General features: G+C 41.8%; 1 protein-coding gene across 10 annotated transcripts in view; it reads right to left on the bottom strand.

Annotated features, from left to right (window-relative positions):
• Positions 1-20,541, bottom strand: part of LOC100358984 (vascular endothelial growth factor receptor kdr-like) — a 299,906-nt gene extending 279,365 nt beyond the window's left edge. For 3 of the 10 annotated variants that reach the window (XM_089323750.1, XM_089323749.1, XM_051827731.3), the window contains exons 1-2: positions 20,090-20,516; positions 19,751-19,880 (exon numbers count right to left, since the gene is read on the bottom strand). In XM_089323750.1, coding sequence (XP_089179876.1) covers positions 19,751-19,823 — 73 coding nt within the window. In that variant the 5' untranslated portion in view covers positions 19,824-19,880; positions 20,090-20,516. Of the gene's footprint in view, positions 1-19,750; positions 19,881-20,089 lie in introns of all 10 variants that reach the window. The other 7 variants (XM_089323748.1, XM_089323747.1, XM_051827734.3 and 4 more) reach the window with 6 other exon arrangements.
• Positions 20,542-23,768: the final 3,227 nt, after the last annotated feature.

Consider the following 23,768-nt stretch of genomic DNA (forward strand, 5'->3'; position numbering starts at 1 on the left):
GGGTTCTCTCCCCTCCTTGATTTTTGCATATGCTGGGGAGGTAGAGTTGGGAGAAGATTTCAGATTGTGAAAAGGATCCAAAAGGACTTTATTATGAAGGCAATGAGGTAGAATTTGTGACTCTATGTCACAAGAAGTGACATAGTGAAAGCAAAGTTTCCAGATGGTTAATTTGATTATAGTTTACAAGGTAAAGTGGTGAAGGCAAGGTTGGGAGCTAATTGTAAACGTGTAAATGTGATTCACATTTGGACCTTTAAGCACTTAATCGCACTTAATCTAAGTAATCATTGCATGTTTTGATGAAGTCTGAAAACTATGAGATGCAGGTGTGGTCTGTTAGCAAGAGCTGACATCCATACTCAAGCACTTCCCAGCTCAAGTACTTCCTGTTGTACCATCCTGGTCAAACAAAGCACTAAATCTTTTAAGTTTCAGTCTTCTCTTATGGAAGATAGGATAGGACTCGGAGTATAATTGTCTTACTTTGTCTTACATAATTCTCATGTGGAGTGCTTTATAAATGATAACACGCTAGGAAATTGGTAGTTATGATGTTTCTATTCCTCTTCTACTTACAGAAAAAAAGGAACACCAATAAAGCTAACTTGTCATCATCCAAGACATAAATTGTCCCTGGTTCCAGACCATCTGCAAGGTTCTTCATTATCACTGAACTAAGATTAAAAAAGATTGATAATAATTAAATATAAAAAACCCAGAGTCAGATAACTTTCAGTTTTGCTGAGACTGACAAATAGTTTGAGTTTGTTCCTCTCTTCATTTTCTCAACTCTAAGACCACAAATTAATATCCTCTAAATTCATGTTTCTCAAAATGGGGCACTCATACCACAAGCAAAATCCCATGCTTAGAATTTGCTGTATGAAGATTAAGTTTGCTGCTTTTAAAAAATGTTGTATGTGTATGCCAAGGCAACATCAGCAGATTAATACTAGTCAATGACAACCTTACTTGTTTTTGGTTTTTCTTCTTTGTTGTGAAAACAAAGACATTTTATGATTAGTGGCAACTGAAAATTTTGGAACCTTTATGTTTTCCCTATAATACACTGCAAAAATAGACACACTTCTAATTGTAGCATATTTATACAACAGAATACTATACAGCAATAAGAGAGAAAACCTGCTGCTACTCACAACAGCTTGGATGGATCTCAAAGAAGAGATGCTCAGAATGCAGATTGATTGTTATTCCATTCATGCAGGGCAAAAAACAATCACAACTAAGCTATGCTGTTAAAAAAAAGGGGGTGTTGATTATACTTAGAAGAGTTGTGTTGGGAAGGGATAAAAAGGGCATTTTTGGGATGCTGGTAATGTTCTATTTCTTGAATTGGGTGCTAGTTACATGAGTATATTCAGATTGTAAAAATTTATCAAGTTTACACTTATGATCTATGTGTACACTTTTGTGAACATATACTACAAAACAAAGATTTTAAGTTAATTTTAAGCTGACTATCAAGTCCTATGGTCTCCAGAAGCTACAGATTCATGTTTTTTGATGATTACTGGTACTGAGGTGAAGAAGTAAAGCAAGGGCTCAAGTAGCCCTGGTTTACAGGACAAAAGAGTAGCAGATTGGGGCCTGGAAACACAATGTCCTAACTCCTAGGCCACTGTATCTTCCACTGCAACATTTTAGTTCCAAAACTTTGCCTGCACACCAAATTAGAAAGCCCTGGTGATCCAAGGAAGAAAATTGCCTTTACACTCTTTGCACAAAACTGGAGAAAAAGCTATTTGTCTATGGCAATTGTGAGGATCTGTAGAGAGAAAAAAGTAAGCAGGGTTATTTGCCCACCTCCTCACTCCTCCCACCCACAAAATATATCAAAGCCAAAAATGATTAAGTGATTAAGATAAGTGCTGTAATTAACAACCTCATGCTAATTGGACCCTAGGCTTCCAGAACGCTACATAATTATTAAACATTGAAAAACACTGCTCTTGTATACTGACTTCTAACTCCAGGAACCTATTAATCTGCATGGACATGAACCTAAATTTAAGTTGTTTTCTTTGTTCCCAGGAAAGAGACAACCCCCATTCCTGTGATCCTCACATCCTCAAGTGCTCCCATTTACTCAAATGCAGCCCTACCACAGGGCCTGTATTCAACGAAACAAGGAAACAAAGGACCAAGTTTGAAATTCAAAATAAGACTTTAGGGTGAAATAAGCACCTAGAGATTATCAACAATGGCCAGTTCAACAAAACCTTGAAGATTTTCAACTGGTAATAAGGGCTTTAGCGTGAGAATGTGTCATCTGCTTTTCTTTGTTCCCAGTGACTCAGGGTGGAGTGAAAATTTTTAAAATAATATTAATAATTATGATAAGCAACATTATGGGAGAGAAAATGAAAATACCTTCCTTCTGTAGACAAAATTTTAAAAGGAGACTGGCTCTCTGCCTCAACATTTGACTCACTATATATTTTAAAGAATCAGAATACAAAATCACTATTTACACTGAACTGAAATCTCTGGGTTTAATAGAAGCAGCAGCAATAATGTAGTCCTATCATTGTTGTCTCTAGTTTTACCTGTTCCATCTTCAGCTTGAAACATGCTGCTTCCCTCTACTATCTCATTAACACTGAATCAGACTGCTACCCACCCACTTTTGGTAACGCTAACAGTTTAGGAGATTGGCAGCAGTGGGGAGTATATCGTCTTTCTTAGCCACAGGCAGGCAATTTTGGGGGTACCAAGCTTGGGACAAGGGCTTCCAATGGCAGCATTTTCATAGATATGAAAGTTCTTCAAGTATAGTTGAGCAAGTGCAAATGAGAAAACGAATTGAACCTAAAAGAGTCTCTGTCTCATCTCTCCAAAGACAGCAATCTAAAAAGCCTGAATTCTGGGGTAAGTAACTCAATAGAATCTAAGTATTACTAGGGGCCAGCGCTGTGGTTTAGCAGGGTAAAACCACCACCTGCAGTGCCAGCATCCCATATGGGCACCAGTTCAAGACCCGGCTGCTCCACTTCTGATCCAGCTCTCTGCTGTGGCCTGGGAAGGCAGTAGAAGATGGTTCAAGTTTTTGGGCCCCTACACCTGCATGGGAGACCCGGAAGAGGCTCCTGGCTTTGGTTCAGCGCAGCTCCACCTGCTGCGGCCATCTGGCAAATGAACCAGCGGATGGCAGACCTCTCTCTCTCTCTCTCTCTCTCTCTCTCTCTGTCTTAAAATAAACAAATAAATCTTAAAAAAAAAAAAAAAAGAATTGTTACCACGTGCAGAGCCTGGATTTACTGCAAGCTCTGATAAGTGAGCACACTGCCTAAAATGCTACCTTCAGAGACTGAATGAAGGGTGATTCACCTACACTTATAGAAGGAGCTCTGGAGTAGGGGCTTTCTTTTCTCTAGGCTTTGATATCTTCTACAGTATCAGTATGATTGAATTTGTTATTTGAGAGACTAGAGAGGGAGGGGAATAGGGAGGGGGAGGGAGGAGAGGGAGAGGGGAAGATCGAGTGAGCCGCCATCCACTGGTTCATTCCTGAAATGCCCAGGGCATCCAGGACTGCACTGGGCCGAAGCTGGGAGGCAGGAACTCGAACCAGGCAGCAGTGACCCAAGTACTTGAGCCATCACCTGCTACTAATATTGAGCCTTTAACTCTTAACATCTGTGAGGTTCACTTTATTAAGTCTAAATATCTCTTGCTTAACTTGAGGTAAAGAGTGACTCAAGGGTAAAAGACCCTGTATTTAACATAGTTAACACCTCAGTGCTAGCCTCTATCCTGAGAACTTTTTCAGGAAGTAGCAGGTCCTGATCAAATAAACTAACCAACCTACCCTTAGCCCCACTCAGAAGGCAAACCACCTTTGTCATTTCAAAAGAAACATGATGGCCCTTAACACTGATCAAAGTAATGCACTGTGGACCAATCAGAAGCCCACATATGAATTGATCATTCACTGTTCACCCCCCCAACTTTGAACTCTAAGATTCTCTGCCTTTACTCCCTCAGGTAATCTGGCAATTGAGTATTGTTAGCTGCCAGACTCCTTGCTGTGTGCTTTACCATAAACACCAGCTTTATCCACTACCTAAGTGTCCGTGACTGGCTTGCTGTGTATTGGACAAGGGGCCAAGTTCTGAGGTTCTATAGCAACTCCTCCAACCAGTTTTGGGGGTGTTTCATAGCACACCTAGGCTCCCAGGGTGAGTCCTAGGAGCAAGCCAGAACCAGGAGTGGAGTCAGGACTTAAACTCAGGCACTCAGAAACAGGAAGAGTTTGCCAAACCCATTCCTGAACCGTTAGTCCAAATGTCCACTCTCACCACATTTCTTATGTCATGGAAGTCTTTTGAAAACTAAATCACATATGGAAAGCTATATACTTAACATTTGTTATGTAAATTTCTCTGACAAGAAACCAGATTACAAGATGTATGAAGGGAAGACCATGTATGATACTTCTTTTATTAACTCACTGTACTTAGTGCATAGTGAGTAATATCCAACTGAAATTCAGTAAATGACATTTTATTAGTTACGTGTACAGAAGTAAGTTGCATGAATTTATCTCCATAATAATCCAATTTATAGAAAGATAATTTCTGAAATAAAATCATGATTTGATTGCTAAGTTATTATTCAACCTCATCTACCAGCTAGAATTAGAAATCAGGAGACCTAGGTTCCTCGAGTTCCAGCTCTGCTAGTAGCTATGTGACACTGAAGTACAAATTTCCTCATCCATATAAGAAGAGGTCTGAATGATTCAGTACATTTAATCAGAAATTTTTATTAAAATTATATCGTGTTCCAGGCATTATGGCTTGGATGGAAAACCTAAGAAAAGCATGCTCTCTTACACAACCTAGTGGATGTCCTTTCTAATGCTCTAATTCTAAAAAGAGAGAAGTGTACTTCCACTTCCACTCATGAAGGAGTAATTACTACTAGAATTGTCCTTCTATTGGAAACAACTAGAAAACTCACTATAAGACATGAAACTACTCTTAAAGACATTAAACAATAGGCAGTGCAGAGCTATTATTCCTTAGAAATGAAATAAATGATACAAACCCCTATAATATGGCAGAACTAGGTGGAAGATTAGACAGAAAAAGGTGAGGGGCCGACGCTTTGGCATAGCGGGTAAAGCCACCACCTGCAATGCTGGCATCCCATATGGGCGCTGGTTCAAGTCCCAGCTGCTCCACTTCCAATCCAGCTCTCTGCTATGGCCTGGGAAGCAGTAGAAGATGGCCCAAGTTCTTGGGCCCCTGCACCCATGTGGGAGACCCGGAGGAATCTCCTGGCTCCTGGTTTCGGATGGGTGCAGCTCTGGCTGTTGCAGCCAATTGGGGAGGGACCCCCCCCCCCGGGGAGGGCCCCCCTCCCCGGGCGGGCCCCCCTCCCCGGGCCTCTCATTCCTCTCTGTGTAACTCTTTCAAATAAATAAATCTTTAAAAAAAAAAAAAGAAAGAAAAAGGTGAGCTGGAAGATGTCCCTAAAATTTTTGCCTCTAGATCTGCATTGTAACTCCACCTTTTACCTGTCAATCCATTACACTCACTTTCCTATGATGCGCCTGTGTTTCATCCAGGACCAGGAAGCAGGAAACATCATGATATCTACATGGAAATGAAGTTCCATGTGGAGGCACAATGAAAATTCCAGAAACTCTCACACACACTGAATCCCACTCAGATTCCACCCTGCTTGTGTATTCTGTTAGAGTACCACCCCCTACCCCATAAGACAGACTGTAACACATGGGAACTCCTTTTGCTTTTTGACTTCTGGCCTTTGTTTTAAGGTCCTTCTCTGGCTTCCTCCCATACTGTCTCTTCATTGGCAACTCTGACCCACTCATAATGAACATCCCTCTGTGTGGTTCATGTGTAAATGTATATTCACTCTCTCACGTTAAATAAATCCTGCTCTCTCATGTACACTTTACTCAAGCCTCTGCTTTAAATTCTTATGTCTGTGGGGGCAAGAACTTGAAATAAAATTTAAGATAGTTATCCCCAAAAAACCTAGAAGGCAAAAAGGACCTAGAAAAATATGAAGCAATTTTAAAAACAAAAGAGTTTGAGAATTTACACTACCTGATGTCAACACTTAAGAGAAAGCAATAATATTCAAGGAGTCTTGGCATTATAAACCAATAGAATGAAATAGGTATTTCAGAAATAAATTCCCTGCCATAGTTAAATTTCAATGGTGCCAAGGAAATTTATTCGGGAAAGGACAGTCTTTTCAACAAATGTGCTGAAATAATTAGATATTCATAGGCAAAAAAAAAAAGCAAAAACAAAAAAACCATCAAATTAACTCACAAGATGCATAACAGTTAACTTAAAATGTAAAAGCTTGGGTAGGTAAATCTTCCGCCTGCAGTGCTGTCATCCCATATGGGCACCAGTTCAAGTCCTGGCTACTCTACTTCCAATCCACCTCTCTGCTAAGGCTTGGAAAACCAGTAGAAGATGGCTCAAGTCCTTGGGCCCCTGCATCCATGTGGGAAGACCCAAAGGAAGCTCCTGGCTCCTGGCTTCGGATCAGCCCAGCTACAGCTGTTGCCATTTGGGGAGTAAACCAGCAAATGAAAGACCTCTGTCTGTCTCTCTCTGACTCTGCCTTTCTGGAACTCTGCCTTTCAAATAAATAAATCATTTAAAAATGTAAAAGCTTGAACTATAAAACATGTAATAGGAAATCTTCATAACCTTGGGTCATAAAAACTTCTTACACAAAAAGCATGAGACAAGGGCTGGTATGTGGCACAGTGGGTTAAGCCACCACCTGCGATGCCTGCTAATGTGCCTGGGAAAGCACAGGAAGATGGCTAAAGTACTTGGGCCCCTGCCACCAATGTAGGAGACCTTGATGGAGTCCCTGGATTCTGGCTTTGGTCTGGCTCAGTCCCGGGTGTTGCAGCCATTTGAGGAGTGACCCACAGAACGGAAGATCTCTCTCTCTCTCTCTCTCTCTCTCTATATATATATATATATATATACACATAATATCCACCTTTCTATCTTGTTCTCTCTTTTAAATAAACAAAAATACTTTTAAAAAGTGTGAGACATCAATGAAATCATTGATAAATAGGACTGCATTTCAAAAAATACCATCACCAAAATGAACACTAGCCAGAGTAGAAGAAATGGTCACAAAACCTATATTGACATTAACTTTGTATCTGTAATAGAGAAAGAACTCTTACAACTCAGCTAATAAACCTAATTAATAATAAGCAAAATATTTAAACAAATAAAAGATATGTGAATGGAAAAAAGACATACGAAAATATACTCAACATTATTGGTCGTCAGGGACATGCAAATGAAGCTACACTGATCTACCATACAAACTCACTAGAACTTAAAATTTAAAACACTGGAGCCCGCATTGCAGGTGTCGGGTTAAGCCACCATCTGTGAAGCCAACATCCCATGTGAGTGCCGGGGTGAGTCCTGTTTGCTTCTTTTCCAATCCACCTCCCTACTAATGTTCCTGGGAAAGCAGTAGAAGATGACCCAGCAGCTGGGCCCCTGCCATACATGTGGGAGACCTGGATGGAGTCCCTGCCTTCTGGCTTCAACCTTGCTGCTGCTGCAACCATTTCCAGCAGATGGAAGGTATCAATATATCTATCTATCTATCTATCTATCTCTATCTGTAACTGCCTTTCAAGTAAATAAATAAAGTTTAAAAAAAAAAAACACTGAAAACAGTGTTGGCAAGGATGGGAGAGCAACTGAAACTTATTTTCTTGCTGGTCAGATTTTTTTTTTTATTTGGCAGATAGAGCTAGACAGTGAGAGAGAGAGACAGAAAGGTCTTCCTTCCGTTGGTTCACCCCACAAATAGCCACTACAGCCGGAACTATGCCGATCTGAAGCCAGGAGCCAGGTGCTTCCTCCTCTTCTCCCATGCAGGTGCAGGGGCCCAGGGACCCTAGCCATCCTCCACTGTCCTCCCGGGCCACAGCAGAGAGCTGGACTGGAAGAGGAGCAACCGGGACTAGAACCCGGTGCCCATATGGGATGCCGGCGCTGCAGGCAAAGAATTCACCAAGTGAGCCACGGTGCCAGCCCTCACTGGTCAGATTTTAAAATACTAAAATGACTTTGAAAAGGAATTTGGTAGCAATTCATTCCCATGCACTTATCCGGCTATCCCACTTCTGGATATATATTTAAAGGAAATAAAACCATAATATCAAAGAAATAACTACGCTTCATCTTCATTGCAGTTTTAGGATATAGCCATGATATGGAATCAATCTAGGTATTCATTGACAAATAAATGGATAAAGAAAATATGGACTATATATGTGTGTGTATAATGGAGTATTATTCAGCCATACAAGGTATGAAATCCTGACGTTTATAGTCAAATGGAAAGAACTAGAGGTCATTATGTTAGGTAAAATAAGCCAGGCACAGTAAGAGAAACATTGCATGTTCTTTTTCATTTGTATAAGTTACAATTTTTTTTATAATTAAGTACTTACAAGCACTTTCCCATAAACTGTTTTACTTGAAACTTGCAAGATCTCTGTGATATGTTCAAGGCAGATTTCTTTTCCCAAAGAAATCTTTTATTTAATGAGTACAAATTTCATAAGCACAACTTTAGGAATATATTCTTCCCACCATACCTGCCCTCCCAGCCCACTCCCACCCCATCCCCTCCTCCCTCTCCCATTCCCAGTCCCATTCTCCATTAAGATTCATTTTCAATTAACTTTATACACAGAAGACCAACTATACTAAGTAAAGATTTCAACAATTTGCACACACACACACACAAAAAAAAACTGAGAAAAAGTTTTACAGTTAATTCTCATAATAAAACTCATTGAGGACAGAGATCTTGCATGGGAAATTAGTGCACAGTAACTCCTGTTGTTAATTTAACAATTAACACTCTTATGTATGGTGTTAGTGATCACTCAAGGCTCTTGACATGAGCTGCCAAGGCTATGGAAGCTTTTGAATCTCCATCAGTATTTAGACAAGGCCATCAGCAAACTGTAAGTTCTCTCTTCCCTTCAGAGAAAAGTACATCCTTCTCTTATGGCCACTTTTTTCCGCTGGGGTCTCTCACAGAGATCCTTCAAGTAGGACATTTTTTTTTTCACCACAGTGTCTTGGCTTTCCATGCCTGAAATGCTCTCATGGGCTTTTCAGCCAGACCAGAATGCCTTAAGTGCTAATTCTGAGGTCAAAGTGCTACTTAAAGTGATTGTTATTCTAAGAGTCTTTGTGGACTGCTTCCCATGTTGGAACATTCTCTCCTTTCTAATTCTATTATTATATTAGACACTTGATCTTATTTATAGGATCCCTTTAACAGTAAGTTACAAATTTGATCTGAACTTAGAATCGATGATTGCTCATGACAAGGGTGGGGGATGGAAGTTGAAAAACAAGTACCAAAACCCAGTTAGAAAGAAGTTACAACATCTAGTGTTCCACAGCACAGTGCAGTGACCATAGTCCACAAAATGTATTATGCACTACATAAGAAACTGAAGAGGAACTGGTAGGCTCCAAATATGGAGGAAGGGTGGAGAGGTAGAAATGATGAATGACTGATTTTACACTGTATGCATGTGTTGCAATATTGTGCTGTGCCTGTGTGTACAAGTATTACGTGTTCATCAATTTTTTTTCCAATGGTAATAGTTTTAGAGTAGGGTTTTGGAGAAGTATAAGATGCCACTTGGAACAACCACATCTCATATCAGAGAGAATAGTTTGGAGTCTTAGCTCTACTTCCAATTCTAGCATCCTGCTGATGTGTACCCTGGGAGGCAGCAGCTGATGGCTCAGGTGCTTGGGTTCCTGCCATCCTCTGGAAAGATCTAGGTTGCGTACTGGGCTTGCAGCCTCAACCTGGCCTATCTGCAACTGTTGCAGGTATTTGGGGAGTGAACCAGTGGATAGGAAATTTCATTCTGTCTCTATTACTTTCTCTCTCTCTCTCTCTCTCTGCCTTTCAAACAAATAAAAATAAATATTTTTTGTTAATTTAGCAGCTTTGATTGTTAGCCTTTCTATCTTGTAACTTTGGGAATCAAATACCTAAACCTCTCTCATTCTCTATGGTAAAGCTACATTTTTGGAAATAAAGTTGACCCAGACTGGCCCATCACATTCTCACCCTCAGTGTCCAGCCACTTCTTCATCTGTTTCTATTCTCACAGAAAATGAAAATAAAAAAACCTCTGCCTCAACCTTATCATGACATCTGGGAAGAGTTCTACATATTGTTGGATCTATTTCCAATTGAGATCACCAACATTTTTGTACTAGAGAAAACAGTTTCCAATTTCTACAGCTGTGAGGAGTTAAATGAGTTAATATGCAGTTAGGTAAAGTCCCTGTTAGAATGGAAAAGGGGGGCAAGGTCCCTTCAACAGAAAAGAAAAAAAAGAATACTTCTTTCCTCTTGGGGATGGTCTCTAGCTGCACATAGCTTCATCATAAAACTGGGTGTTTGCTAGAGATAGTCTAGTAGTGCCAACGAGACCCACTGCTTGCTGATTAGACAATGATTTCTACCCACAGTTTCCTGATTGGTTGTTATCCCTACCTGCTGACTGGCACGAATTTCTATCTCTGTCTCCCTAAGTGTCTCCTTGAGTAGCTATTAACCACTACATACCAAAAATTAGTGTGACCAAAAAAATTGTGTATTCCTATGACCCTTTCTGCCCAACTGATTGTGTAAGAGTTACACAACCTTTTTGTTGCCTTTTTGTGTGATTAAAAGTCTGAACTTGCAAGGTAAGCGGGAGGGGAAGGACTCCTGACTCGGAGGCTCCCTTCTTCACTTCTGCACACTCTTTTGTCTGCTTAGAAAATTCCTTTTTCAGTGTGGGACAATAACAGATACTCTCCTCCAGCTATAACATTCCTGCTTAAAATTATTTTATCCACTTAGATGATATTCCTACTTATAAATTTTACTCATTTGACATTCTTAATAATCTGACATCCCTGATGTCAGTGAGTGATTTTCTCCCTTAATAAAATAAAATACCACAATTCTTTCTGTATATGACCTATAATTAGTTTGAATATACAATGGGACTTCAAAAAGTTTGTGGAAAATTGAATTAAAGTAAAAGTTTGTGGGACTGGCACTGTGGCAGTAAAGCCACCGCCTGCAGTGCCAACATTCCATACAGGCACCAATTTGAGCTCCGGCTGCTCCTCTTCCGATCCAGCTCTCTGCTGTGGCCTGGGAAAGCAGTAGAAGATGGCCCAAGTCCTTGGGCCCCTGCACCTGCATGGGAGACCCAGAAGAAGCTCCTGGCTCCTGGCTTCAGATCTGGCTGTTGCAGCCAACTGGGGAGTGAATCAGCATATGGAAGACTTCTCTCTCTCTTTCTCTCTCTCTCTCTTTGCCTCTGCCTCTCTGTAACTCTGCCTTTCAAATAAATAAATAAATCTTTTTTAAAAGGCCTGGTTGGAGCAAAACTTTTTGAAATCTATGCATGAATATTTCATAATATGCATTTTCCATGAACTTCCTGAAGACTACTTATAAAATCTAGGCTTCATGGACAACTACTTATTAGTGACTGCATGTTTTCATTCACCCTGCCCAGGACATGTTTATAATGCCAGGTTTAATATACAGTGTAAAACACATCTTTTCATTTAACACTGTATACAAATCATCCCACATATCCATTATATGAGTTATCTGGGGTTATACATATATATATATATATATATATATAATGATATACATTCACAACCACAGCATAGTCAGAAAACAGTACTTAACAGTGCCCATGAATTACGTAAAATTTGCTTTCACTTAATCTGGATAGCCACATGAGTTTTTAGGGAAATTTTTCAATGGTATTGCGTTAGACGATACTGTTTAAAACTGCCTTAACTCATATACTCTGGTATAAATCCTCAATTATAATCCAAAGGTGAGTTTTATTTCCTTATTACTACATTGGAAATTCAGGGGAAGCAAAGAAAAGGCAATAGGGGAACACTGAAAAATACACATAAGAGAGAGTAAGATGGAGCCAAACTCATTGCTTTAAAGCATTTGGATATTTCAACAGTGATTTCTAGTCCAACTCTCCTATTTTACAAATAATGAGATTGAAACTGAGAGAAAGAAAGAGACTCTCATGTTACAGAATGAGTCCATGACAAAGGTTGACCCAGAATCAAATCATCTCTTTCTCCAAAAAGTACTATCAGTGGAGCTTGGTTGAACTGGGATAGAGGTTTTTGTGATGAAAGAGGAAGAAAGGACACAGAAAGAAACTGAGACACATCAGGGATGAGATAGGAAGAGAAAGACAGAAAATTGGCTAGGTGTTGTAGGTCATACTACCTTGACCCCTTTTCTGAAACAATCCCTGATCATGGGCAAACATCCCCCTTTACTTCCTTGACACTGTCTTTCCCACAATTAGGAAAGAACACAGGAAGATCCAAGGAAACCTATCTGGAGAAGCAAAGCTAAAGTGGGTAGGATCTGAAAATAGACTTAGCATCCATAGATTTCCTCCTCATCCGGAGATGGCAGCCAGGCTGGGGCCAAGTTTGGACCTGTCTGTGACCAGAGGCAGCCCAGAGGTTGGAAACAGCCAAGGGAATAACAAAGGACTAAAAATGAGCCTTGCAGAGATTAGAATCTTCTCCATCCTGCTCACCCCTCCCCCTGTTCACTTGCTACCACAGCTTTTAAAGTTTCATCCTCCTGCAAAAAGCTTCATTGTTAATTACTAGGGGAAAGGGAGGTAGGAGTTAATTGAATTTCAAGCCTACAATCGCTGTTAAAAAAAATCAAGGTGGGCAGCCAAGAAGACCAGGAGATGTGAGCAGTGCAGCTTACTGCTTAAGAACATGAGTGCTGGAGCTAGACTGCCTCAGTTCAACGTATGTGTCTGCCACTTACCATCTGCCTGTTTGGGGCAAATCACTTATCCCTGTTGTACCTCAGTTTCCTCTTTCATGGAATTGTGTTAGTAAAATGACACAGGTCTTATCTGTGGCACAATCTAGGACCAGGACCATCCTAGACTCTAGCCCCCGCTGCCATTGCTAAAAGCCAGGTGACCAGGTGGCCCAACCACAGGTGTCCGTTCCACCTCCATCCTAATGGTATTCACTTCTCCTATTTCCCTGCCCCCTGTAAAGGTATAACAGGACCTGTTTCTCCCACATCTGTGCTCTCTCCTGATCTCTCTCCTACTCCCTCGCCCTCTTCCCCCAGCCAGTCAGGCTTCCTCCACCTAACAATAAAAATTTTCTCTAACTTCAGTGTTTGGTGTGTTTTGTGATGTTCTTACAATGAGGATTAAATAAGCTATTAAAGTGTTCTGGCACATAGTAGATACTTAATAAATGTTAACTTCCTTCCATATTTGCATCTCTGTGATGATACTCTGGAGAGAGTAAAGCCAATTAGATTGTGCACAGCCCACAGTAGGGGTTTACATTTTGGGTTAGTGGGTAGTAGCCACAGGGAGAAAAGATACAAATTGAACATAAGCATGAAGTTTCTAATAGTGTTTTCCTGCAATGGAACAAATTGTCTCCTATGCTAGTGATGTAAAAGCAGGAACTGGACAAGGAATGAGATAAGGAAAAGACTAAGTTTTGAATCTTTTTCACAGTCTCCTGCCTGTAGCCAGGAGTCTATTATTCTGCTGAAATGAATTCACACCAGGAAGGGAACTGGGCTCCACAAAGAAGTGAGGAAATACAGTCTCCACTGAAGAGAGACTTGTCTGGTAGCCAGACTTTCCAGTATTGTTTGTGTTACTGGAAATCAGCTACTCAAGGGTTGTTGTCACACAAGAAAGAATTCATAAGTGAGACAGAGAAAAGTGTTATCAGACCTTACAACCCCCTTGGCGCAGGACAGGGGGATTCCCTGAGACACCTCCAGGGAAGGGGCTAAAACCCATTTAAGAGGGTTACTGAACAAAAGCAGTTACTTCAGATGTAATTGCTGGTCTGTTTGGGGGGCTTGTTTCCTGGGTCTATTGTACAAAATTTCATTTTCTTTAAAAATTTCTACTTTATTTCTATTTTCCCTAAAAATCCCCATTTCGTTTGCCCCTCTTACACACATAGGCTAATATCTACCTAGCTACCTTAACACTTGAACCAAGAAATTCCTGGAAATTCTGGAAGAAGTCATACAGCTCTTTGCATAGTTATTTGATCTGATAATCTTTGGGAAAGTACAGCTAGGAAACAACAAATTTTCAGGTTGGGCCTAGTGGATTTGCAGAGCAGTACTGGGAAGTGGGTGAAAGAGTGTTTGGTGGGAAATTCTTCAAGACAAATAAAAAAGAAATATTTATTTTACCAGATCAATGTTAACCATACAAAGTATCAGGTATGTGGCTCTAACCAGATTTCAAGAGATGCCTTTAAGTTGCTGTGTGACCTTGGGCAAGTCTCTTGCTCTCCACAGGCTTCTAGTTTCCAGAACAGTTTAGGACCAGTAGTCTTCAAAGTAGTGTGACCATATAATTTATCACCCAAATTGAGAAACAACAGTCATGCTGTGACAACAGTTACACTAGATTGTCCAAGAAAACTAAGATGTACCTTGCATCTCTGACTCTCTGTGGCCATATGATTCTATAAGTGGCACAAGGAATGTGAATATTTGATTCTATGGTTCCAGAATAAATGTTTGGCTCTTGAACAGTTCCAAGAAACTTTGTGGCACTTTAAGTACCAAGTCATTAAGTTAAAAATCTTACTGTTTAATGGGACTGTGCCTTCAAATAGAAAAGGGAAGGACAGGAACAACACCATAAGATCTAGTACTACTTGGATATTCCAGCTTCCCTCAGAATCAATGTTTGAGACCCACAAATTCTGAGAAATTGAAAAGTCCTTAAAGATCATATACTCCAATGGGTGTCTATTTGTTCCCTTTTTCATTCTAGCACTTGGATCCTCATTTCAAATGAACTTCCACATCAAAACTCAATATATCAAGTAAATAAGAACAAAGCTGCTCTGGTTGGAGGACAAAGCAGGTGCAGGTATAGAGGTCAAATTTTAACTCATTTGGCCTCCCTCTCATCCCCTTTTCTGAAACCCTACAGCTCAGGAGTGCCAAGTACAGCATTCCAACCTGAAACCAGAAACACTAGACTCAATCTGAGGAGATGGATCTGCATCCCACAAATGTGGAGTGATGCTTACTGTGTGCCTTGGGCCAGTTGCATATCTCCAAGACTTCAGCTGCATCTAAAAGTTTCAACTTCCTGCGCTTCTGTTCTGACTTCAAAACAAAGAGTCTTGGGCCAACAAAAAGAAGGAAAATATAATAATGGACCCTGAACCATTACACTAAGCAAGCCTCTGCTCACACTCCGCTTTTCCCGCAGAGACTGAGATTCAGTGTCCCTGTTTTTGCTTGCCCGACAGAAGCACAGGAAGTTGAAACTTTTAGATGCAGCTGAAATCTTTAAGATTCCAGCTTATTTTGCCTTTAGGCAGGAGACCTATCAAATTCAATTAAACACGTTTCTTGATTTTTCAAAAACTTCCAATTTAGAAACTTGGATCTAAACCACCATAATTTGCTTCAGCCCACCACCATGAAAATAACATCTTTAAGAAACAGCTAACTTCTACTTTGGCCTTTTGGAATAGTAGAAAGGCAGGTACCTAGGAATATGAATCCCCTGCAGGCACCATAAATTTTTGCTCTGAAAATCACTAGGCCCAAGTCTCAGCTAATTGTACTTAGCAATTTCTCTTCTGCCTTATACTGTTTGTATAAAACTCCAACTCTATGTACAGCAGTCACTACTTGATGAGCTCACGTAATCCTTGACTGACAAATAAGAAATCCATTTGAGATTCCACAGACCTCCCAAACTTGCATTCCTTCAACTGCTTCTGTCTTAATTCTTCCCCATCATTGCTAGAGTATAGTTTGGACTGACAGTATTGCCAGGTAGAAAGAATACTTTTTGCTTTTTCATGTCTGAGGTCTCTTATCCTCTGATTCAAATGAGACAGAAAGAAATAGAATCATGCTTAGAGATGGATGCTTGAGACGCAGAAAGGATTCAGAGCCATCTTACACCAGAAGGAATTGAAGAGCAAGGGGTTGTTTAGCCTACAGTAGTAAGATATCTCAAATATCATCAAGACTATCATAGGGAAGAAGCAGGAACTTTCTTTCTTTCTTTCTTTCTTTCTTTCTTTCTTTCTTTCTTTTTTTTTTTTTTTTTTTTTTACAGGCGGAGTGGACAGTGAGAGAGAGAGACTGAGAGAAAGGCCTTCCTTTTCCGTTGGTTCACCACGCGATGGCCACTGTGGCCGGTGCACCACGCTGATCCGAAGCCAGGAGCCAGGTGCTTCTCCTGGTCTCCCATGCGGGTGCAGGGCCCAAGCACTTGGGCCATCCTCCACTGCCTTCCCCGGCCACAGCAGAGAGCTGGACTGGAAGAGGAGCAACCGGGACAGAATCCGGCGCCCCAACCAGGACTAGAACCAGGGGTGCCAGCACCATAGGCAGAGGATTAGCCAAGTAAGCCGCCGCGCCGGCCAAACTTTCTTTCTTGTGAACCATGTATTCTTGTCTGAAAACTCCCAGTGGTGGGAGTTGTCTGGCCCCCAAGCTGGTCTGTTTCATTTGGAGCAAGTAGGATGATCAGGATGTTCTTGCCTGTGACTAGACCTTTCAGATACTTTGAGACAACTTTCATACCCCATCACAAATCATTTCCTCAAATCTTTTCTTGCAGCCAAATGTCACCAGATTCTTTGTTCCTTACAAGATATTTCAAAGACACTCTCCACCCTGTTTAATCTTTTCTGAAATCGCTGTAGTCTATCAGTGTACCTCTGAAAGCGTGAGGTACAAAGTCAGGCTATAGCATGCTGGGCATGATCTGATCAGTGAAGAGGACAGTGGTATTAATGCCTTTTCGTGGTGCAGACACTGTTCATTCAAGATCATCTAAAATCAAAATGTGTTTACGTACCTGTAAGTTTTATATAAGACAACAGTATAATACATGTGCAAACCAACAGAAAAGTGTTTTTTTTCCAAAAATGTGTAATAATAAATCATTTCTTCCTCATTTTGTCGTTAAAGGCTTATTTCTTTCTCTTGTTTCTTAGAGAAAGGGCACCCTAATTAGAGCTTGTGTTTATGCACAGTAAAATTCATATTGCTGGAGCCAGCATTTGGCCCAGCAGTGAAGATGCCTGTTGTAGGGCCAGCATTATGGCCCAGGAAGTTAAGCTGCTGCTTGATACAATGGCATCCTATATAAGAGTGTTGTTTCTGATTTAGCATCCTGCTGTTTATTGCCCCCTGGAAGGCAGCAGAAGATGGCCCAAATAACTGGTTTCTTGCCACCCATGTGGGAGATCAGGATGAAGTTTCTGGCTCCTGGCTTCGACCTAGCCCAGACCTGGCTTTTGTGGTCATTTAGGGAGTGAACCAGCAGATAAAAAGTCTCTCTTTATGTCTCTCTCCCTCTCTGCTTCCAGATAAAATAAAAATAAGCTTTAAAAAATTATATTGCCCTTTTGTATCCCAATTATATAAATGACTATATCTTCTTTCTACCTTTCTTCTGATTATCTATTATTCCATTCATATAGCCTTCTTACTAAAATATAAAAATATTGACAAGAATGAGACCAAAGCTAAGCATTTTTGTCCTACAGAAATTGTCCTTCCGACCTGTGGCCATTCTAAAATTCTAACATCAATTTACCCTCTAACCAATGGTTTTGAGGTCACTCTAAACATTTACAAATCCTCATAAATTTACTGTACTCAATATCGTAGAAAGCCCCAATATTCTATATCTCCATTTCTCTTTGCTTCCATTCCAGAATCCTATTGAAGAAAGGAGCTGTTATTCTGGCAAGTCCTATCTTCAGGATACCAACAATAATATCATAACGATTGTAGATTTTCTTCTAGAAGTTTCTGAAAACAATTTCCTAAATTAATTGTAGAGTCTTTCCAAAACCAAAATCAAGAACATACATTTTTAGACTTTTCCTTTTTTTTATTTGAGAGATAGTACCACAATTAGCCATCACTACATATGTGACATTTCTGTAACTTCTTAATGACTGTTTTCAGTACCCAATGAAGCCATTCTATGAGATGGGATTTAGACTGAATTTTAACAGTAAAGTGTTTTCTTTCCATCTCTAATCCATAGCGAATTGTATCTCCTTTCTATCGATATATGATTTATTCATTTTACATGACTCTCTCTCTTCAACAATGAAGAAGGAAGACAAAGAAAAATATGATCCATTTTAAAAAAAGATAATCAAGGCTCAGACCAGAAGTACGCATAAAGAGTTTGTAGCACAGTGGATTTATGGCACAGCCAAGATAAAAGACCAGCTATTCAAATATCTACTGCTCTTTACATTCTTCTACCGAATCCAAGAAATAGAGTTGCTGAATAATATATTATCACATTGTATATGAGCATTTCCCACTATGATGGAATAAATGATCCCAAAGGACTTTTAGAAAACCTAAGAATTGAAATAGCTCAATCCAGGACACACTGTGACAATCCCTAATCCTGGCACCTAATCTAAGAATTAGTTAGGTTCAACACAGAACCTGTAAGGGTAAGAGGGGATGCTGAAACTACAGAAAGTGGTGCTGAAGTTAAATACGGCTGGAAACTGAAAAATAAACTATCCACACTCTCCATTCATATCTAGTAGACACTGCCTAATCTACTGCGTCAAGGGAATCTGCTGGTAGGCTATGTATCTGCGATTTTTTCCTAAAGACTTTAAGGTCTTGAGAGCTCAAAAGGGAGCAGCTAAGGCCATCTTGCACTCCAGCAAAGGCAGGGACAGATGGGATGTCTTCCACTCTTTATCTTGGGCAAAAAGTTGAGGCCCTTCAATGGTCTCCAGGACTGGGAAAACACCTGAAGCAGCAGATGCCACCTACTTGCCAGAGGACCAAGGCCCACCCAGAGGATGGTTGATGTGTGTTTACTTTCTTTACTTTTGTCTGTTTATGGGATTATTTTAATATAATTTAAAACATATTGGGCTGGAAGGCTGGCAACACATTTTAAGTAACTGCCTCCACAAAAGAAACCAAATTGAATCCTGACCTTTTAAACTCCTAACTTTTCCCCTTTCTTTCTTCATCACACTTTCCAAAGGACTAAGAAAGACCACACGGGTGCTTTTTGTTTGTTGGTTTTGTTTGTTGGTTTTCCTTTGTCTGCTCAGTTCCTCAAAATTTGTGGACTTACACTCTTGTGGATATACTTCTGCTCTGCATAGAGGCTCTGTGGAGAGGTCAGTCCTAGCTTTGGAGACACGGCCAGACAACAGTAGAGAAATGCAATGCTTGGTAGCCTGAACTAAATGAAGACATCACACCACGAGGGGGCTTTTAACACCTTTTTGTAGTGAGTGTTATTTCCTGGTAAGAAAGTAAGCCAAAATCCCACCAAACACTGTGCACATAGACTGGCACAGGCTTGGGCCTTTGCCCCACAGTCACCCCAGTGGTGGACTGGAGGCTCTTACCCTTTGCTCTTCCACCGCTGAATCCAATAGCTTCCAACCACAGTAGGCTGTGGAACATTGGCCAATGAAGAGTTCGCATCATCTTTCCAGCGCTCCTGACCAGACTTCTCTGGGATGAGCGGCTGAGCAAAGTACAAGGCGCTCAGGCAGCTATGAGGAACCACATCACTTACCTGGAGTCCCAAGGATAGCGAGCAGGAAGCAGGAGGCCAGTGTAGTGAAGGCACCGTGGTGTGGCGCGAGCATCCTAGGACGCCAGGGGCAGCGCGCGGAGCGCTCGCTCCCTCCTGCGTTCTTTCACTCCTTAGTCCGGTGAAAAGGCAGGGAGTTAGAACCAAGGTTTTTCAGCAAGGAGTCTAAACAGTGTCCTCTCACCTCTCTCCTCTTACCCCTGAAATCTGGCCCCAGGGCTCCTTTCCCCTCCCCGCTAGCCCCGGGCAGCCTTCTCTTCCTTGATTTGGAACCAGTCAATGCCTAGGCAGTCTCTCCCAGCACTCTCACTCTCTGCTTACCCCTGTCTCACCCAGGCTCCCAATTCTCTGATAACCTTTGGCAGCAGGTGAGCTGTCTGCGTTCCTGGGGAGCCCCTACACCAATCCTGTGACACCACAGGTTCCGCTCCGCTTCTCCGAGGCACTCCCAACTTTCTGCAGAAAAGAGTGAGAGGAGATGGCAAAGTACGGAAGGAGGAAGCTCGGTGCAGCCTGGCGCAAGGCCGGGAAAGAGGGAGGGACACGGGTGGGAAGCCTAGAGGAAGGCAACCGTCCTCGCAAAGCCAGAGGCGGCTAGTGCGGCCAGCCAGGAAAACACCCAGAGCAGAGTGAGGGCCCTAGAGCTGAATCAAGCTGTCGTGCAGTAGGCAGGGAGTGCCTAATGCGGCTGCATTTCCCTTTCCTCCTCTCCAGAGCCCACCGGCCCCCTCCCCCAGGCCGATTTCCCCTTGGCCCGGACGTGGGGCAGGATCGGGAAGGGTGTGGGGGCTTGTCTCAGGGAAGGAAAGGAAACACAGACGTCAACGTGGGTGTGCTCCAAGGAAGACAGTTCTGGAGCTCAACTATGGCCTTCAGAGGCAGAAAGTCTGAGAGACTGCCCCTGCTTTGAGGGCAAAGGTTGGCGACAGATGGGTGCCACACTCTGCTGTGGCCAGACCAGGTAAAGAAAGGTGGAGAGGAAAGCTGTCTGGAGGCTGGTGGGGCTATAGAGATGCAGATTTTAGGGAAGTAATTGGTAAACAATCTGTAAATAGCTAGAAACTCAAAGCAAGTGGGTGTTGGGGACTCATTAACTGGAGAATTTCAGACAGTGAGAGCCCATGGAGACTCCTACAGATCTCTAGTCCTAACCTTTTGTATTACAAAAGAGGAAACAAAGGCTCAGAGAGGTTATTTGCGTTTCCATAGGTAACACAGCAGGACAGAATGGGTGCCTACACTGGAAAGCATTTCATCTTTCCACTCCTCTGTCTTCCCAATGAAGATAGGAGCTTGGGCTATGGAAAGAGGAGAGCAGGATACCCATTTCCCTTGGACTTTGTAGGAGAAAGGATTAATCACAACTTGCTCCCTTAGTTCCACTTACCTCTACTTAGCCTCCTTAAAACTGTAAAAAGAAAATCCAGGGAGTCCTCTGAGTACCCCCAAGATAGACTTAGGGGACCTGGACTCCGCTGCCTACACCATCTTCTTCCTTTCTCTCAGGCTGCCAGTCAAGAGAAACTAAAGCAGAGAAAGAATCAATAACTGACCCCCCACCAAGCAGCTACAGCTTGGTGATTTGATTCCAGAATTAATATTCAAAACCATCAGATTGTGCAGGTGAAACACTTTAGTGATGTAAAAGACTAATAACATTGGGCACATATTCAAGCATTTTTCAAAATTAACCGCTTCAATTTATACAGTTAGAGAAACAGAAGTACAGAGAACAGAAAAGACATGTCCAAGCTCACTCAGTGATCACTATCAAGGCTAGAATCTTGTGACTTTAAAGGTCAGTCCATTCCTTTCCATTTTAACATATGTGTGTCCCCATTTTGGCTCTCATAAAGTAAGTAGTTGCACAATAAGCAGTTCATTTGGAATCATTTTACGAATCACCATTTTCAAACAAGGAAGTGGTGGTCAGAAAGTGTGTGAAACCATGAGTAATCAGGTTAATAGGCAGGCAGATTGGTAAATTGAGGGTGCAAAATGCTTGCTTTCCCCAAAAGTTATCTTTAGCTAGGTCAAAAATGCCTGCCCCAGTCCTTGGGAGCTGCCAATTTTATTATGAGAATAGCAAGGGAGTAGTCATTCCTTCCTTCTGAGCTCACAGTTTACTGTAAAAACAAGTTACCTATCCCACCTCTCAGCAAATAAGATTACAGATCAGGTCTTTTGATGGGTTTTGTCCTTACCTTATAACTGAATGTCAAGCTGATTGTCAAGTTTTTTCTTCCCTAAAATTGTGCTTAAAAACATTACTACCACCAGTCCCTTTGGGCTTTTCCTCCCTTGGAGCCCCACTCCAAGTCACTCTGGCTGAAGGTCTCTGACGTAAATAAATCTTGGTTTTAAGTACATCTTGCCTCTTTGCCTTGTCTGCCCCTAAATTCTTCTTCCTCGTGAGACAAAGAATGGAGGTAATCTTTTCTCCGCCACTGTTTCACTCATAACAAATCTACTAAATTAACCATAAGAAAATTGAAGGCACTCAGTGAAACAAGAACTAGACTGAGAAGCAGGAGGTATACTTGGGAAGAACTTGGGAGTGATCATACACTTTATGAGGAACTCAAGTTAGAGTATATTTGCAACGAGGTAGAAGTTACAGGCTTTGCTTCTCGGGCAATCTGTGTGGTTGTGCAGTACCACCCCAGGTTAAATTAAGTATCTCAGCTGCCTCTTATGGAGACAACCCTTCACTGAATTCAGTTTCAGAAAAGCTGGTTTTTTCTGAAACAAAGTACATCTAGTTTCGCCCAGATGAGACTCCCTGATTTTTGCTACAGTCTTAGAGAATATTCAATTAGGAACATCGGGAAAAGCATTGTGGTACAGCAGGGTAAGCTGCTGCTTGTGACACAAGCATCCAGTACTGGAGTGTCTGAGTCCCAATTGCTCTGCTTCCTATTCAGCTCTCTGTTAATGTGCCTGGGAAGGCAACAGAAGATGACCCAAGTACACATGCCACTCATGTGGGAGACCTGGATGGAGTTCCTGGCTTGTGGCTTCAGCCTGGCCCAGCCTTGGTTGTTGCAGCCATTTGGGTAGTAAATCAGCATATGGAATCTCTCTCTCTCTCTATCTCTATCTCATTCTTTCAAATAAAAATAAGTATATTTTTAACTAGGAACATCAAGGGACCTGGTTTTAGTGTTATGTCTGTTATCTTCGCCCAGTCACACACTTTGGCTAGGTCTCACATCCTCTTTTAATATTAGTATTAAGTGATTAAAAGTACCTACTGGCCAGCGCCGTGGCTCAATAGGCTAATCCTCCACCTTGGGGTGCCGGCACACCGGGTTCTAGTCCCAGTCGGGGCGCCGGATTCTGTCCCGGTTGCCCCTCTTCCAGGCCAGCTCTCTGCTGTGGCCAGGGAGTGCAGTGGAGGATGGCCCAAGTGCTTGGGCCCTGCACCCCATGGGAGACCAGGAGAAGCACCTGGCTCCTGCCTTCGGATCAGCGGATCAGGGCGGTGCACCAGCCACGGTGCGCCAGCCCCGCCGTCCATTGGAGGCTGAACCAATGGCAAAAGGAAGACCTTTCTCTCTGTCTCTCTCTCTCACTGTCCACTCTGCCTGTCCAAAAAAAAAGTACCTACTAGCACTCTGGCCTCAGAATCAGCCCTAAAGGCATTCAGATCTGGCTGAAAAGCCCATGAGAGTATTTCAGGCATGGAAAGCCAAGACACTCTGGCAAAAGATCTCTGTGAGTGAGATCCCAGTGGAAAGAACAGGTCTTCAAAGGAGGTACCTTTCTCTGAAGGGAGGAGAGAACCTCCACTCTGACTATGACCTTGTCTAAACAAGATAAGAGTCAGAGAACTCAGAGGGCTTCCATAGCCTTGGAAACTCATGACTGGAGCATAGAGAGATTACTGATGCCATAGACAGGAGTGTCAATTGTTAAGTCAACAACAGGAGTCACTGTGCACTTACTCCTCATGTAGGATCTCTGTCCTTAATGTGCTGTGCATTGAGACTTAATGCTA

The sequence above is a fragment of the Oryctolagus cuniculus genome, chromosome X (genome assembly GCF_051225735.1).
Source record: "Oryctolagus cuniculus isolate XC-2025 breed Fujian yellow rabbit chromosome X, ASM5122573v1, whole genome shotgun sequence".
In the NCBI taxonomy this organism is placed as follows: domain Eukaryota; kingdom Metazoa; phylum Chordata; class Mammalia; order Lagomorpha; family Leporidae; genus Oryctolagus; species Oryctolagus cuniculus.